Source organism: Leptodactylus fuscus, chromosome 9 (assembly GCF_031893055.1).
Source record: "Leptodactylus fuscus isolate aLepFus1 chromosome 9, aLepFus1.hap2, whole genome shotgun sequence".
In the NCBI taxonomy this organism is placed as follows: Eukaryota; Metazoa; Chordata; class Amphibia; order Anura; family Leptodactylidae; genus Leptodactylus; species Leptodactylus fuscus.
The window spans coordinates 50,998,015-51,015,757 of record NC_134273.1 but is presented as its reverse complement, the minus strand read 5'-3'; the positions used below and the strand labels follow the sequence as shown (position 1 = coordinate 51,015,757).

Sequence of the window (17,743 nt, the reverse complement as noted above, 5' to 3'; positions counted from 1 at the left end):
CCCCAGAGAGACCCAGGGGAATAAAAACATAAAAAACTACTGTTTCTTACCTGTCCCCCGGCTCCTACGCTGTCGGCCTCTGCTGCCGTCCTTCTTCAATGACGTCGGACGTCACATGACCCGGGACGCAGGCCAGGTTCATGTGACGTCAGAGACGTCAGAAAGGATTTCAGGACGGAGGCCTGGCAGGATTGTGGAGAAGTAATTAACAGTGTTTTTTTATGTTTATTACCTCTCCCAGTCCGCCAATCATTATACTCGGGGGTCTGCAAAGACCCCCGAGTATAATGATAGTATTTGTGGGGCCTGCGGTGTCAGTTACCGATCCCGGCCCAGGCAGGATTGGCAAGTGAATAGGGCCCGTAACGGCCTATTAAAAAAAACAAAAAACAAAACCCTGCAGCGGTAGCGGCTGTCACCGGGCCCCTAATGGCCTGGGCCCTGTGGCAGCCGCCTCTATGGTAGTTACGCCCCTGGTTATGGGGTTTGGAAAGATGAAAGTCAAAAATGAAAATTGATAATCAAAACATGTCACTGGCGTAGTGCCAGGGCCCCATGATTTTCCTGACGCGGTTTTGGAAATCGCAAAATGTCAATTATGCCTACAGAAATGTCGGTGGTTTCCTCATAGGTATACTTGAAACACAAAGTTAGCAGAGCAAAGCTCTGCCATACCTCCCAGCCGTCCCGGATTCTGTGGGACATTCGGTGTCCTGTCCCGCAGTCTCGGTCGGGAGGCAGAGATGGAGGGGCATCAAACTGTGGGCAGAGATGGGGGACATAAAACTGGGTGCAGATGAAGGAGGTATATGAAACTGGGGGCAGAAATGGGGGGACATGAAACTGTGGACAGAGATGGGAGACATGAATCTGGGGGCAGAGATGGGGTGAGATAAAACTGTGGGCAGAGATGGGGGGACATGAAACTGCGGGCAGATGAAGGGAGTATATGAAACTGGGGAGAGATGGAGGGGCGGCATATAATTTACAGGTGACTGTAGGAGGATTATACTGTGGGGGGGCACATGGAAAATGAATGAGTGAGCGGAGTCAACAGAAAAGTAGGCGGAGCTAAATTTGCCACGGCACGCTGTGCGCACTGCACATTTTGTCCCTCTTTCTGTTCTTCGAAAGTTGGGAGGTCTGAGGTATGCTCTGTGAACTTTCTCTCTAAGGCGCTTGGGGAGAACCACGATGCGTTGCCAGTGCAGTTTTCCCAGCAGCGCTGTTTTGCTGCAGGACACCACATAGAGACTTAGACTAAGGGGGGAAATAGTCACAAATCACGAATCTGCAGCTATTTTACTCCACTTTTGTGGTGTAGGGTATTTAATGATCCCCCTCTCCCCCTCCATATTTAAATGCACTTTTGGGTCTAGTAAGGTGTTCATTGATGTATCCCAGAGGTAAGGTTGTATGTACAATGTAATTCCACAATGACGAGTCAGAGACGGGGTTCCCTCCACTACTAGGCTCTCCCTCCTCCTCACAAGAAGTAAACTATCGTTACTATAGCAACAAAGGAGCCCGCACTCTGCCCGCCTGCCTTGCAGGATTAGATTATTCTCATTTTGAGCGAGATTTTCCCTCCCTTCTCTTCCTGTACTGTACAGTGTGCACAGTGACGAGCGCTGCCGGTGCTGAGGTTACAGTCGCCTCCTCGTCCGGTTTTCCGCCAGGCAGCTTGGGGCAGCCGTATCAGGTCCTGAGCTGGCGCCGTGACGTGGCGGGCTGCCTGTGAAGCGGAAGCGGCGCTGTATACTGTACGGGCCGGGAGACCCTGTATGTCTGCTGGGGCACCGATGGCTGGCTGGGCTGGCTTCTCCGAGGACGAGCTCCGGAAGATGAGGTCTCGGCGAGGTACAGTCTCTGGGGTGTGGTGTCACAGGCAGTGCTGTGGTCTATACATGATACAATATACTGTACACTATTCAGTAGGTCCATAGACTCATTGGCCACCATGTATGGTTAGAGGAATATAGTTATATGACAGGGGTTCCAGAGGAGAGTATAAGCCTGTATATTACATGTACTGTCTGTATACCTGATGGCACTCACAGGTGAGGCCTCCACTATAACTGCAGTATATTCTTCCTGCACTATATGATGTTCATTTGGTAATTTGATGCTGTGGGTTCTTTTGCAGCCATGTTAAAGGGATTCTACCATTAAAACATGTTTTTTTCTAATGATCATGTCGGAATAGCCTTAAGAAAGGATATTCGTCTCCTGCCTTTTGATGTGGTCTCCGCCGTGCCGGTCATCCGAAATACTGGTTTTTCCCAGTATGTTAATTAGTCTCCGGATGGACGCGCTTCGGAGGGCTGTACGGACCTTACTGAGCATGCGCAGTACACTCTGTTCGGTAAATACTTCGCGGAGCGTACTGCGCATGCGCGCAATTGCGGCCTCGCAAATATGGCCGCCGGCCAGCATGCACAGTCGGCTCTAACAGGGTCTCACTGCCAGAGCCAACTGCGCGTGCCTTACCCATGACGACGAAAGAAGAGGACACAGAAGGGGAGGAGGCAGATCAGGAAGAAGGCGTGGCTGGATTGCCCAGTTCTGGCAGCAGTGGGGACGCCTCCATCGGTGTATGAGCGCTGGGGCCCGCCCTCATTGCTGCCGGACACTCATTAGCATACCGGAAAAAACGGTATTTCGGATGACCGGTGCGGCGGAGACCACATCAAAAGGTAGGAGACGAATAGCCTTTCTTAAGGCTATTCCAAAGTGGTCATTAGATAAAACTTGTTTTAATGGTAGAATCCCTTTAATGTGTGAGCCGGTATTTGAGTTTCCTTGTGTGTGCACTTTGGCCCCCATCTTGGAGCAATTACGTTTCTTTTTTTTTTTTTATTGCCTCCATATTGTGTGTATTCTGTACTTAGAATGTCAGATGAAGGTGGTTTTCCTACTCACAACACTTATTTCCTCTCCTGTTGACATGTCTAATTGTTGGGTCCCACCTCTGGGGATACCAGAGATTACGAAAATGGATGCAGTGGGGCAGATTTATTAAACTCTTCAAAGAAAAACCACCTTAGTTGCCCATAGCAAGAGATCCTTCAGTGTGAATGGAGCAGAAGTACACAGACGACCATGGCTTCAGTCCCTTCTTTAGGACTGATGGAGCAATGTACTAAGCAAGTTCTGTCAGTCTCATACAAGTGAATGGAAAGGTGGTCATAATTGCACAGTAGCACTTTATTCACACATGAAACATGTTGAACATTCAAAGCAGTCAAAAAGCTTCCAGTTCATCTAGGTATCTTCTATTTACTGAGTAAAGGAGAGCTAATAATAATCACTTACAAATTTTAAAGTCTACCTTTCTTTATTTCTACATTTTAACAGAATTGCCAGACCCTAAGGTTACTGGGGCTTGTCCACCCGAACCATTTTTAAGTCGACAACAGCCTCAAGTCAAAAAGGTTCCAGCTCAGAAGATGGCCAAGCAAGATAAAGTTGCTCCTGCTAAACAAGATCATTCCCTGAGCATTCAAAAGAATACAACATCTCAAGTTATCTCGCCTTGTTCAGCCCAAGTGCATAAACCAAGTGAAGAAAAACCTAAACAACTAGTAGCAGAGAGCAAAGAAGTCAAATCCCAAACACCTACTGTGAAGGCAAAAGAGGATGAAGAGCTTTCAAAAAAAGAGGTGGAACTGTTAGTAAGTCTTTTCCCCCCTTTTTTTGTAAGCTACCCATTTACGAGTGTAAGGGTACATGCACATGGGACGTAATTTGCCATGGCGTAGACGCGCTATGGAATTCACAGCTAAACTTGTCACAAACCTGTTTGTTTTATATTCAGGTTTTGTTGCAGATTTGAAATCGATTTCACCCTAAAAATTACAAAGAGGGGCAGAAATTGGCACACCCATGACTAATGGTCACGCAATATTTCTCAACGAGTGCTGATTGGCTACAAAACGCGCCGATCAGTGCTCGTTCTCAGCTTCATTACAGAGGCCAATACAGGGGGAACGGTCGTCGCTAAATAATTTTGTTACAACTTGTGAGTGATATATGTTGTCCACATTTCTCAGTTTGAAAATCCTTTTAACACAGCAATTTATATTGTACACATCATCAATATACAGGGTGACAACGTATGGTACGCCATTAATTGTTCTATCGCTGTTTCTGATGGCATTTTACTGCATGCTATCTTGTGCTTCATAATTAAAGGCTATATCAACTGATGACCTATCCTTAGGCTAGGTCATCAAATGAACATAAGCTGGGGCCTAACACCCTAGACCCCTGTAGATCAGCTGTTTGAAGCAGTAGCTGTGCTCTTTGCTACTGCACAGACTATGTGGTGTCATGTTCATCAGTTACATAGTTATTTGCATGGTTGCAAACAGGCTAAGTGGCTCTGGGAAGAATACATTGATATTTTAAGTTTATAGTGTCACATACAGACTCCTAGCATTTAATGTGGGTGCAACTGTCAGGGGTTAGTTCACTCCACTTACTCAATCTTGCACTCATCCTTCACCCTTTAAATTGAGCATCAATCACACCCCAACACACTTCATGCACCCCAGATACAAATTACCAACACCTACTTAATTTTGTTTTAATACCAAAGGGTTTTTCTTTTAACAAAGTCCATAGAAAAGGTTGGGGGAGGGCGCTCTGTCCAAATTTTGCTAAAATCTGGGATCAATGGAAGGACACTTCTGCGCTTCGATCTAGGGCGATCTATGGGATACAGTCTTTGACTAGTTGTGTTGATGGGTATGAATGTGAAAAGAGGAACTAGAGGAAATCTACACTACCTATCACAGCTATCATTGACCATGACTCTACAATACAAGGTGCTTTGTTTGTTTGTTTTTGTGAGAAGACTTGCAGTGCTCACCTGAATGCTATTGTCTCTTCAAACAGCTGATCGGTGGGGATGCTTCTGCTGATCTTAAATTGAGGACGTGTCCTCAGAATAGTAGTCAATTGATAAGGCCCGAAACTTGTAATGTTCTGTGTAACTTGTTTTATGTTGATAGTATATAGTGATACATTGGAAATTAACATTGTCTTTTCATACAACAGGAGAGAGAAATCTCGTTTGGAACAACTTCAACTAGAACAGCGTTTAATGGAAGAAAAAAATAAACGCAAAAAGGCTCTACTTGCAAAAGCAATTGCTGAAAGGTGACATAAATCACGTTTGTTTCATATAAAATCTCACATGTGAAGTGTTTTAGAATTTACTCATTTTTTAAACGTTGTTGGAGAGAATACTGCTAAAAGCTCATGAAACCTGTTTACAAGTCCACCCCTTTTTAGTTTCTATGGAAACTGTAATAGGACCTGATATCTACTCGGTTGATTGTGATTTTGGAGTAATGGACAGTTATAGAAAATGATCCGTTTTGTTCCAGGCATAATATTCTGCGATACAGATGTATTGCACTGTATCATATGAGTGATTGAGCCTGTTGAAGGGGCTTTTTTTGTACCTACCGCACCGTGAGTGTGCGTTCATAGATTAGTACATGGAAAGGATGTCCTATTGTTGGGAAAGGTGCAACAGAAAGCCACAAAACTAATAAGGGTGCATGGAGGACCTCAATTATGCGAGGAATTCGATTTTTTTAGTCTTGAAAAGTTGTATTTAAGTGGAGATATGATAAATCTCTATAAATATGCAAGTGATCCATCTAAGGTAGGGTTCACACTATCGTGGTGTCCACTCAGATGGTGTCCGTTTTATTAAAAAAAAATAAAAAAAAATGGAGGGCATCTATCATAACGGACAGTAACTGATGGATATCAGTTACTGTCTGTTATATGTCCGTCGCCCATAGACCTCAATGTTAAAAAAATTAAAATCGGACACTTACTGTCCGTTTTTTCAATTGGACAGAAAAAGTCCTGCATGTAGGATTTTTTTGTCCACTTGAAAAAATGGACATGGTTGTAAACAGACACTAAAGGACACAAGATAAAATCCCATTCAAATGAATGGAAATTCCAAACGGACCAGCTAGTGTCCGTTGATAAAATCTTGTACAGACAATAGCCACGGACACTGCTGAGCGGAGACCAACGGTAGTGTGAACGCCCCCTAAAAAATATGGGAAAAAGCTTTCCTCCGCGGACATTCTGTTACAATTATATCTATGTGGAAGCCGCCGGTGTTTACTTAGATATAATAGACATGATGCAACACCCTAGATCAGTTATTGTCTGTTATATGTCCGTTGCCCATAGACCTCAATGTTAAAAAAAAATAAAAATCGGACACTTACTGTCCGTTTTTTCAATTGGACAGAAAAGTCCTGCATGTAGGATTTTTTTGTCCGCTTGAAAAAATGGACATGGTTGTAAACAGACACTAAAGGACATAAAACCGTGCCGGTTTTGGAAATCGCAGGGTGTCCGCACTGCAGTTTTTACTGCAGAGTGGGCATGGGCTCTGCAAGAATCTCATCCACTTTGCAGTCACTGTAAAGTGCTGCAGAAAAATCGTGACGTTTCCGGCCTTATATGGCTTTTTACAGCAAAATAATGTTGTTGCTTAGGTCTCTGTGTAAAATTGTTGTTTTCATTACCTTTTCCTTTAAATTATATCCTTTTCCCATCCCTTGGTTGTACTTTTTGGACTTGTGTGTTTGTTTTTTCTCTTTTTTTATTTATTTATTTTCTATTGTGCTACTTATGTAAAGTAAAATTTGCACATCTTTTCTGGTTCATTCACATTTAGGACTCCTAAATTTCTGCTTGCTTTGTGATATTGTATGAAAAATTCTTTAACATTATCTTGTTTTTTTCTGTGAAGATCGAAAAAAACCCAAGCAGAAGCTGTGAAGCTGAATAGAATCCAGAAGCAGCTTCAAGCCTTGGATGACATGGTATCCACAGATATTGGTATTTTGCGGAACCGAATTGAACAGGCATGCCTGGAGTTTTCCCAAGCCAAGTAAGTAATGTTGAAGTGCACTTCCAATAACAAAGCATTTAATAAATAATAGCACAGCCGAATAAAAGAAACTTTGTAATCTTGTTAAAGAAATCTGTTTCCTTCTCCTTATATTCATTTAGACTGTTAATTTTCATAGAATTCGTCTCTGTATACACCTCATATGCCCAAGTCTAAGATGAGGGAGGGAGGAGCAATAGGGTAGGACGGTGGCTCAGAAGTTAGCTCAGTTTCCTTGCAGGGCAGGAGACTCTAATCTAGCCAAGGACAACATCTGCCTGGTATTTATATCTTCTCCTGTGTTTGCATGGGTTACTACTTGGTACTTCGCTTTCCTCCCACATTCTAAAGACAAGATAGAAAATTTAGATTGTGAGTCCCTACCTGGGACAGTGAGTAATCACAGTAATCAAAGTGCTGCGGAAAATAAATAAATAATTGGAAGCTTAGTAATTGATGTAGTGTCTCATTTTGTGGAGTGTTAGGGAGCCTTCACACGGAGTATACGCTCCTCTCATTCTGAGCGTAAAAACACGTTCAGAATGAGCGCGTAAAAACCAGCTCCCATTGACTTGTATGGGTTCCGGCATACGAGCGTTCCCCATTGAAATCAATGGGAGGCTTTTTCTCTATTGCTTTCAGTGTGATACGCACTTATCAGTGCATAAGAGATGAAAAGCTGCACCTATTTGCATATCTTTTCCATCCACTTTCCCCTTCCCCTTCCTTACATTCATATGTAAAAAGTGACTGTCTGATAATGTACAAGGAAATATTTAATTAATAAGATATATTACAGAGTTTCTTATATTCACCTGTTCTCTTCATTTATAAAAAGTTGTCTTGTAACTGGTGGTACGCTTTAAATTACATTATTTAGTTGTATCACAAGGTGAACATTTTTTGTTTTTATAGTATAAGAATACGTATCTTAAGATCTTAAGTCCGGTTCACTTCTGCGTTGAAGGGGGAAGAAATAAACCGATTTGGTCAAAATACAGACACAAACTGATTACAAACTAACACATACGGTCAGTTTTTTTGAACTGACACCCATTGACTAAAAAAAAATTCTGGTATCAGCTGTGTAACTGTTGGAATTCTTTTTGTACCAAATCATTTTTCTCTGAAAACAGTTTGCAAGTGGATACCAGATGCAAATGTGAACCCAGCCTAAGTAATACTAATTAGTAATTAAATAGTAAACAGTAATTAGTCTTGTAACAAATTTAATCCAATAACGGCTACCAGTATTCCCTTTTACAGCAGTGAATAGGTCACTGGGAGCCCCTAGACTACTGAGTCTTGGGACCCCCAATAATCAGAAACATATGCTCCCAGGGCCTGGGAAGTTCTTTAGTGAAGCCCGGGATGTACACGCTAGCTTCACTGTATATACGCTTGAGGACAGGCATATGTACACTGAAACCGAGGTCCACTCTTGTGGCTTCACTGAAGAACTGCGCTGGTACTGAGAGTACAGAATCCAGGTATGTATAAATGTTTCTGTTTTGTTTTACCTTGTCATGAATGACATTTAAAAAAGGGTATTTGGGACCCAAAATCCTCGGTCAATAAGGACTTGAATTTGGTTTAGTATTTAGTGCCCTGACTGATTTCCTTTAAAAAACTATGATCTGCTACATAAAACAAGATCTTAAACAGTTACATGAGTGAAAAAGTGAGTCATATAACGTTACATTTGTAAACATTATTGATGATAGAATTATTTTACTGTGATGTATGATATTTTACAAACTGTTGAAAAGTTTATGGTTGTGAACAAGAAGAGCTTGGAAGAAATAATGTATATATTGTTAAGTATCGTATTTTTCGGACCATAAGACGCACTAAGGTTTTAGAGGAGGAAAATAGGGAAAAAAAAAATTTTAAGGAAAAAAAATTGGTGAAATATTTAATAACCTAATAATATAATATTTCACCAATGTAAATAGAACCGGGGGCTTTCGGACACAGGGATACCAAATGTGTATGTGTTTCACAGTAATGTTTTTGTTTTATATGTATTGTAGGGCTATGGGGGTGATTTGAACATATCTATCTATCTAATCTATCCTATCTATCTATCTCCTATCTATCTGTCTGTCTGTCTGTCTGTCTGTCTGTCTATCTGTCTGTCTATCTATCTATTCTATCTAATCTCATCCATGGATGGAAAGAGACACCCTGCAGTGAAGCTATGTAAGAAGAGAAAAAGGGGCGGGCCAGACGGGTGAAGGAGGTGTGGTTTTCTAAGCAAACTTGAAAACACACCTCTTTCACCTGTCTGGCTCGTCCCTCCTTCACTGCCTCTCAGATGTCGCTTCTGCAATGATGCCACACAGGCAGGGAAATAGGGGCGGGCCAGACGGGTGAAGGAGGCGTGGTTTCAAGCTTGCCGAGAAAACCACGCCTCCTCCTCCCGTTTGGCCCGCCCCTCCTTCCCTGTCTGTGTGGTTTCATTGCCGGAGCCAGATCTGAGAGGCAGTGAAGGAGGGACGAGCCAGACGGGTGAAAGTGGCGTGGTTTTCTCGGCAAGCTTGAAACCACGCTTCCTTCACCTGTCTGGCCCGCCCCTACTTCCCTGCCTCTCAGATCTCGCTCCTGCAAACATGCGACACAGACAGGGAAGGAGGGGCAGAGCAGGCAGGCACCGTGCTGCTCTTCTTTTCATTCGCACAGACGGGACACAGACGCTGCGCACGCTGCATTCGGACTATAAGACGCACACACATTTTCCTCCCATATTGGGAGGAAAAAAAGTGCGTCTTATAGTCCGAAAAATACGGTATTCTAATTGGAGCAGATAAACAGCCAATCTGGCACCGATCATGGCATTCTAAATATGAAAACATTGACAGACAAAAGTCGGACTTTCAGCACTTTTGCTCTGTCCAAAAAAATAAGGATACATAACGGACTGCAGTAAAAAAAAATTTTTTATTTTTTAAGTGATCAGTTTATGTCCATTTTGCAATCTAATTTTTCCTCTTCATTCTTTTCTGCACATGCTCAGAATTAAGAAGGTGGGAAAAAAAACAGATCTGTCAAAAAGAAGGACAGTTTTTTTGATGGAAAGAAAAGACAGACTTTTGTATGCGGTTTGTCACTGTAACTGATTTTATGACAAATACGTTGTCTTTTTCTATACGGATTTGCAATGGATGTATACCAGGTGAAGATATGAACATAACAGTAATGTGCATACAATTGTGTCCAGTCATGTCTAATGAGAGGATTGTGTAAGAATATAATAAATATTACATTGTAAGTTTACAAATTTTTTTTATCCTGTAGGAAACGTTATGACAGAGCAGAATCTGAATATGTTGTAGCAAAATTGGACTTGTACAAGAAAACCCAGATCAAGGAGCAACTTACTGAACACCTATGTACCATAATACAGCAGAATGAACTTCGGAAAGCTAAGAAACTTGAGGAGCTTATGCAGCAGTTGGAAGTAGAAGCTGATGATGAGAGACTGGACTTAGAAATAGAAGTAGAACAAATGTTACAACAACAAGAAGCAGAAGCAACGAAGCAGCTGGAAAAGTCTGATGTAGAAAAGAGCCAACAGGTTTCAAAATCCGATTTTAATGAGCCATCTTCAGGAAAAGAGGCCACAGCAGAAAGAGATCCAGGACCATCTCAGACTAACACTACAAGTGATAAAGGTGACCCCAACATAACTAATCAGACAGATGTTCTTCCTAGTTTACAAGAAGAAAAGCTTCATTCTTGATATACTGTTTCAGAATGTTCAGAGCATTAATATTATACTGATTGATTTTATGGGGAGGTATTGGGAGTCTCAACTTAAAAGAAAACTGTCCTTTATCTTAAAATGTATCCCGTTGTTCTAGTTTTGTTGGTGCACTTACCTGTAAATCTTTTAAATTACAATGATTATTTTGAATAGCAAGGTAATATTAATCTTGAACGTTACCTTGGGACTAAGGCTAGGTTCACACAATGGATTTTGTAGTGAGAATCCACTAGGCAAATCTGTCTCGGAAACCTTCCTGCCATTGGCTTCCATTCAATTCAATGAGAGGTTCGGGTGGAACCCGCCAAAGATTGAGCAGGATGCTTCTTTTTTCCACTAACTGAGTTTTTAGCTAGCAGAAAGTGAAGCTTTCTATCAAAATGAATGGGAAGTGGAGTTTTTGAGGCAGGTTCCAACACAAAATTTCCGCCATGTGAACCTGCTCTTAAGATGTTAAGATCACATCTTTTACTATCTCCTGGCCAACAGCTATTTCTCCCGTTTCCAACATAAACATGCACATTCCTTTTTGCCGAGTGTGATTGTGTTTTCAGTGGGAGGAGTGTTTCCAAACGTATATCCTAGAGAACAGAGGATTGGGTAGGATAAAACATAGCACGCCCACTTCTTCCTTCCACTGGCATTATCCGAGAGTCAGGACAACCCCCCCCATACATGTAATATAATTGATTTGGACTATTTGTATGTGTATGGGGAACTATATATCCTGATCACTGTTTGCTGAACGTGCATTGTAAGTTCTTGAATGTGTAAAAACACTCCTATATTATACACTACAATTTTGTATGGAGCTATTGTTTTCTGTATAAAATATATAATAAAATCTCTTTTATATTTCTAAGCATCTCTTGTTTTCTGTTATTATAAGATAAGATAATCCTTTAATAGTCCTACCATGGGGAAATTTTGGGGTGTTTCAACAGAATGATAGTATGGATACAGGATAATAACAGTATTCTATTACAGAAGGAAACACACATAAGCTCAGAATAGCAGATAGGAGAAAAATACTAGGAATTATAACCACTAAAGAAAAGAAAACTTCAGGATCATTTAGTTTTCTGTGCGGACTGCCCTTCGCTTGGTCTGATGTAGACAATGTAGCCTGACAACGGTTGGGAGGAAGGACCTCCAATAGCGCTCCTTCTCACACTTGGGGTGAAGGAGTCGGTCATTGACAGTGGTGCCAAGTGCCGTCAAGGTCTCATGCATGGGGTGGGATTTATTCTCCCGCATGGAGGTCACCACAGACAGTATCCTTCTGTCACCCAACACCTGCACTGGGTCCAGGGGCTCCCCAGGACAGAGCTGGCCCTTCTGATCAGCCTGTCAAGTCTGTTTCTGTCCCTGATGGTATACTACTCCCTCAGCAGGCCACATTGAAGAAGATGTCTGAAGCAACCACTGAGTTGAAAACGGCCCTAAGAAGTGGCCCCTGGACTCCAAAGGCCCTCAGCCACCTGATGATGGCATCATCCACCCAATGCCCGGCCGATAGGCAAGCTGGAGTGGGTCTATAGCAGAATTCACTGGAGGGCATAGATGTGTCAGGACCAGTCTCTCTAGGACCTTCATCAGGTTGGATGCCAATGCTACAGGTCTGTAGCCGTTGTAATCTGTCGGATTAGGTTTCTTTGGAACTGGTACCACACAAGATGTTTTCCACAGTTGTGGTACCACACCCAGTTTCAGGCTCATATTGTATTATCATTATGATTATTACTGTTTAACATACATTCAAGCAGCAGTTTTTTGGAAATTTGCACTAGAATTCATTTCACACTGCATTACTAGATATTCTTTACTGTCCTGCTGGGCAAATAACCCAACCACTCACACCTGGACTAGCTAAAGGCGATATATTTCATTATCTGGAAGACCTACATATGGAGCGTTACAGTAGTCCAGACTCAAGGTTATGAATGCATGGACCATCGTGTAAAGTTTGTCTGTTGGAATAAGGCGTTTGATATTTACGTTTTTTCCTCAGGTGGAAGTATGAAGATTTGATAATTGAGGATTCCTGGCTTCTGAGAGACAGTTACCAATCAATAACTTCTCCAAAGTTGCACACATATTTTGGATAGAGGTGGTGGATGTTGTTGCCATTAAATGCTGACATCCAAGCATGAGAACTTCTTGTCTGTCAGCCAGGAAGGAACTAAAGAACTGTCCCATCGATTCCATAAAAGTCTTTGAGTCTACATATGAGAGGTCTAAGGAAATTAGGATTGTGCATTTGCCTCTGTCTCTAGCTATGAGTAGGTATTTAGTACTGGAGAGAGTGCTGATTCAATGTAATGTTTTTCCGCAGAGTCTGACAGGAGTCATAGATGCCATTGCCAGATAATGTAACATGTAGTTGGATAGCAAAAGACGTTTCTATAAATTTTTGTACTCGGGTTAGAAGGCATCTCGGCCCACAGAGGGATTCTTTAGAAGGGGTTTGATGGCTGCCTTCAGTAGATCAGCAGATCCTACACTGCATAGAACACTGCAGATGAGTCAGCATCAATAGCAACAGCCTTCCCTGCTCTCACCTCCCCTGTTTACACATCTCACCCAGTGCTCAGTGAACATCCCGTGCTCCGTGGGTGGCTAATTAGCATATCAATAAAAGCCGGCTAATTCAAAAACTGCTGGGAGGATTAATGAATAAAAGTTATGACTTTCTAAAGGCTATGCAAATATATGCTTAGTTAAAAATCACTAGAGCCAATGATAGCCAATGATAGACTCCCTTTAAGTATTCCAGGATGAGTGAGGTATGGGCCTGGGTCTAGTTCATGTGTTTTATGTAGGCTTTGCTTGGTCAAATTATAGCCATCGACTAAAGTTTTTATTAGTGCTGGCATTTGGACTGTTATGGTCAATTGTTTGTTTTTTTTTAGAACAGGTAAATTTTCCACTTGTTGTTTTGATGATGCGACAGTAAGTCTTAAAGGGGCTCTATCACCAAAATTATGCTGATAAAGCCCCACGTATGCGTGAATAGCTTTTAAAAAGGCTATTCAGGCACCGGTAACCTAATTTTAAACCCCCTGCCCGTTTTAAAATAAAACTATAAAAACATATATGTAAATGATACCTTAACGTGCATGCTAGGCGGTCGTGCACGATCCGACGTCATCTTTGGTCACTCCTTCCTCCTCTTTCTTCTTCCAGCGACGTCCTCCTGTCCTGGCTCTTCTCCGCCTTCATCTTTTTTTTCTTCCGGATATGAAGACGTTCGCGAGCGTTCTGCGCATGCTCGCGTAGTTTTAAGGATACTTAGAACTACGATACAACCCGCCGGAAAAACAGAAGATGAAAGCGGAGAAGATCCAGAAGAGGAGGACGTCACTGGAAGAAGAAAGAAGAGGAAAGAGGGACCGAAGATGACGTCAGCTCGTGCACGATCGCACAGCGTGCACGTTCAGGTATCATTTACATATATGTTTTTATAGTTTTATTTTAAAACGGGCAGGGAGTTTAAAATTAGATTTCTAGTGCCTGAATAGCCTTTTTAAAGGCTATTCATGCATACGTGGGGCTCTATCAGCATAATTTTGCTGATAGAGCCCCTTTAAGCACTGTGGAATTATCTACTGCATGAAACAGCAGTGCCGGCTTGTTTCCTCTATTTTCTATTTCTTGTCACAGAAAAGTGGACTTTTTCTTATTAGTGGTTGACTGTTAGTTCCTGAGGTGTAAGATCAGTGAGAGTTTGTCCTTTGCAGATTGTTTCTGGCCCCTTTACGTTCTTCAATGGATCGGTCAAACCAGGGTGTGTGAGGGGAAAATTTTGGTGGACTAGGTAGCAAAAGCAGAAGACACGGATTTGCAATACTCGGTGGTTGGGGTCTGAAGAAGTTTCAGCATTCCAGTGGAGGCTGAGCTTATTCCAAATTTATCACTTTAAGGATTCTATATTTTCTTGGTTCTTTGTTTTGGTGTTTGGCACCTGGAGAATTGAGTGAGAAGTCAATAGTTTGATGATATGAACAAATGACTGGATTTACTGTTCCTTTCAAGATATCCAGTCCTTTTTGGAATATCAAGTCAAGAGTGGTAGTCCTCTATCAAGATCTGTATGTGTGATCCTCCTTTGGTGGTCTAGGGTTAAGATGGACAACAACTCAGTCAATACTTTGAGAAATACTGCTCTTTCACCTGAGGGTCACTTGATGTTTTGGTCTGCTAAAATAGGAGCACTAATGCATTCAAAGGAGATTGTTGCATCAATGGGAACATTTTTATCTGTAAGGCAGATTTGAAGCAGATAGCTACCCCTACCTCCCTTACAGTGTTGGCCAAAAGTATTAGCACCCCTGCAATTCTGTCAGATAATACTCAGTTTCTTCCAGACAATGATTGCAAGCACAATCTCTTTGGTATTAATATCTTCATTTATTTTTCTTGCAATGAAAAAACACAAAAGAGAATGAAAAAAAAGTCAAATCATTGATCATTTTACACAAAACTCCAAAAATGGGCCGGACAAAAGTATTAGCACCCTCAGCCTAATACTTGGTAGCAAAACCTTTAGACAAAATAACTGCGACCAACTGCTTCCGGTAACCATCAATGAGTTTCTTACAATGCTCTGCTGGAATTTTAGACCATTCTTCTTTGGCAAACTGCTCCAGGTCCCTGAGATGTGAAGGGGGCCTTCTCCAAACTGCCATTTTAGATCTCTCCACAGGTGTTCTATGGGATTCAGGTCTGGACTCATTGCTGGCCACTTTAGAAGTCTCCAGTGCTTTCTCTCAAACCATTTTCTAGTGATTTTTGAAGTGTGTTTTGGGTCATTGTCCTGCTGGAAGACCCATGACCTCTGAGGGAGACCCAGCTTTCTCACACTGGGCCCTACATTATGCTGCAAAATTTGTTGGTAGTCTTCAGACTTCATAATGTCATGCACACGGTCAAGCAGTCCAGTGCCAGAGGCAGCAAAGCAACCCCAAAACATCAGGGAACCTCCGCCATGTTTGACTGTAGGGACTGTGTTCTTTTCTTTGAAGGCCTCTTTTTTTTTCCTGTAAACTCTATGTTGATGCCTTTTCCCAAAAAGCTCTACTTTTGTCTCATCTGACCAGAGAACATTCTTCCAAAACTTTTTTTGGCTTTCTCAGGTAAGTTTTGGCAAACTCCAGCCTGGCTTTTTTATGTCTCTGGGTAAGAAGTGGGGTCTTCCTGGGTATCCTACCATACAGTCCCTTTTCATTCAGACGCTGACGGATAGTACGGGTTGACACTGTTGTACCCTTGGACTGCAGGGCAGCATGAACTTGTTTGGATGTTAGTCGAGGTTCTTTATTCACCATCCTCACAATCTTGCATTGAAATCTCTCATCAATTTTTTTTCCGGCCATATCTAGGGAGGTTAGCCACAGTGCCATGGGCTTTAAACTTCTTGATGACACTGCGCACGGTAGACACAGGAACATTCAGGTCTTTGGAGATGGACTTGTAGCCTTGAGATTGCTCATGCTTCCTCACAATTTTGCTTCTCAAGTCCTCAGACAGTTCTTTGGTCTTCTTTCTTTTCTCCATGCTCAATGTGATACACACAAGGACACAGGACAGAGGTTGAGTCAACTTTAATCCATTTCAACTGGCTGCAAGTGTGATTTAGTTATTGCCACCACCTGTTAGGTGCCTCAGGTAAGTAACAGGTGCTGTTAATTACACAAATTAGAGAAGCATCACATGATTTTTCAAACAGTACCAATACTTTTGTCCACCCCATTTTTTATGTTTGCTGTGGAATTATATCCAATTTGGATTTTTGACAATTATTTTTGTGGTTTTCCATTGAAGACAAGTTAAATGAAGATAATAATACCAAAGAATTTGTGATTGTAATCATTTTCTGGAAGAAAATGAGTATTATCTGACAGAATTGCAGGGGTGCCAATACTTTTGGCCAACACTGTAACTTTCCTATCTCTCACTGTGCAGCACCAGGTAGTTACTTGGTATTGCAGCTTCCAGTACGTGGTCTCAATTTCCATCTTTTTCAGTGATCAACGTTAGGTCATAGATCTCAACAAGGTCATGTATGATCACTATTTTGTTGTTTATAGATTATCAATCCAGCTATGTTGTAGTTTTCTGGAGTTGGAAATGTGTTTTTAGTCTGAGCTCTTTACTGCTGGAATTTTGTATTTCTTAGATATTTATTTTCTTTGCATGGCTGGCTGACTGGTTTGAGAGTGAACAAAAATGCTTTCCTTTCAATAACCCATCTGCAGCCTCTTATAGTCTTTTTAAGAATCCCCAAAGATTTTTTTTTTAATTATTTTATCTTGAATATGCTATTAATGTCTCTTGTGGGACAGTCCTTAACCCTTTCACTGCTTGGGTGTTTTGGACATTTTGCACCACTGCTAGCCAGGGCAATTTTCACATTTAGAGATGTGCAAATAAAACCTAAACTACAACATTAAAAAATCATAGCAGTCCCCCCCCATACATACTGTATATATTTTCTGACAGTACATGTGTATATCTTCACATGTTCGCCTGAAATCCCGTTATTTGTTGGTATGCAAATGAGTTCTCTCGCAGCACTGGGGGCGGGCCCCAGTGTTCAAACAGCATTGGGGGCGTCCCCAATGCTGCGAGAGAACTCTCTCCAGCGCTGCCTCCATCTTCATCAGCAAAGTCCTCTTCATCCTCTTTTTCCGGAATGAAAAGGACGTTGCTGACAAAGATGGAGGAGGCGCTAGAGAGAGTTCTCTCGCAGCATTGGGGATGCCCCCAGTGCTGTTTGAGAGCTGGGGCCCGCCCCCAGTGCTGTGAGATAACTCATTTGCATACTGACAAAAAACGGGATTTCAGGCGAACAGCAGCACGGAGAAGACAATGAAAGGTAGGAGAAGAATAGCCTTTCTTAAGGCTATTCCGACATGTTACTCAGAAAAAAAAGCGTTTGTATGATAGGATCCCTTTAAGCTGGAAATGTTAAAAAAAAAAAAAAAGCAAGTGCACCCTTAAACCATATATATTTCTGGAAAGAAGACACCCTGAGAATTACG

At 41.9% G+C, this 17,743-nt stretch overlaps 1 protein-coding gene across 1 annotated transcript; it reads left to right on the top strand.

The window, feature by feature from the left end:
* Positions 1-1,755: 1,755 nt before the first annotated feature.
* GORAB (golgin, RAB6 interacting) lies at positions 1,756-11,473 on the top strand. Its single transcript, XM_075287754.1, has 5 exons — positions 1,756-1,860; positions 3,358-3,670; positions 5,062-5,163; positions 6,794-6,934; positions 10,232-11,473. Exons 1-5 carry the CDS (start codon positions 1,785-1,787, stop codon positions 10,674-10,676), a joined length of 1,077 nt encoding a protein of 358 aa, XP_075143855.1. The 5' UTR covers positions 1,756-1,784; the 3' UTR covers positions 10,677-11,473.
* Positions 11,474-17,743: the final 6,270 nt, after the last annotated feature.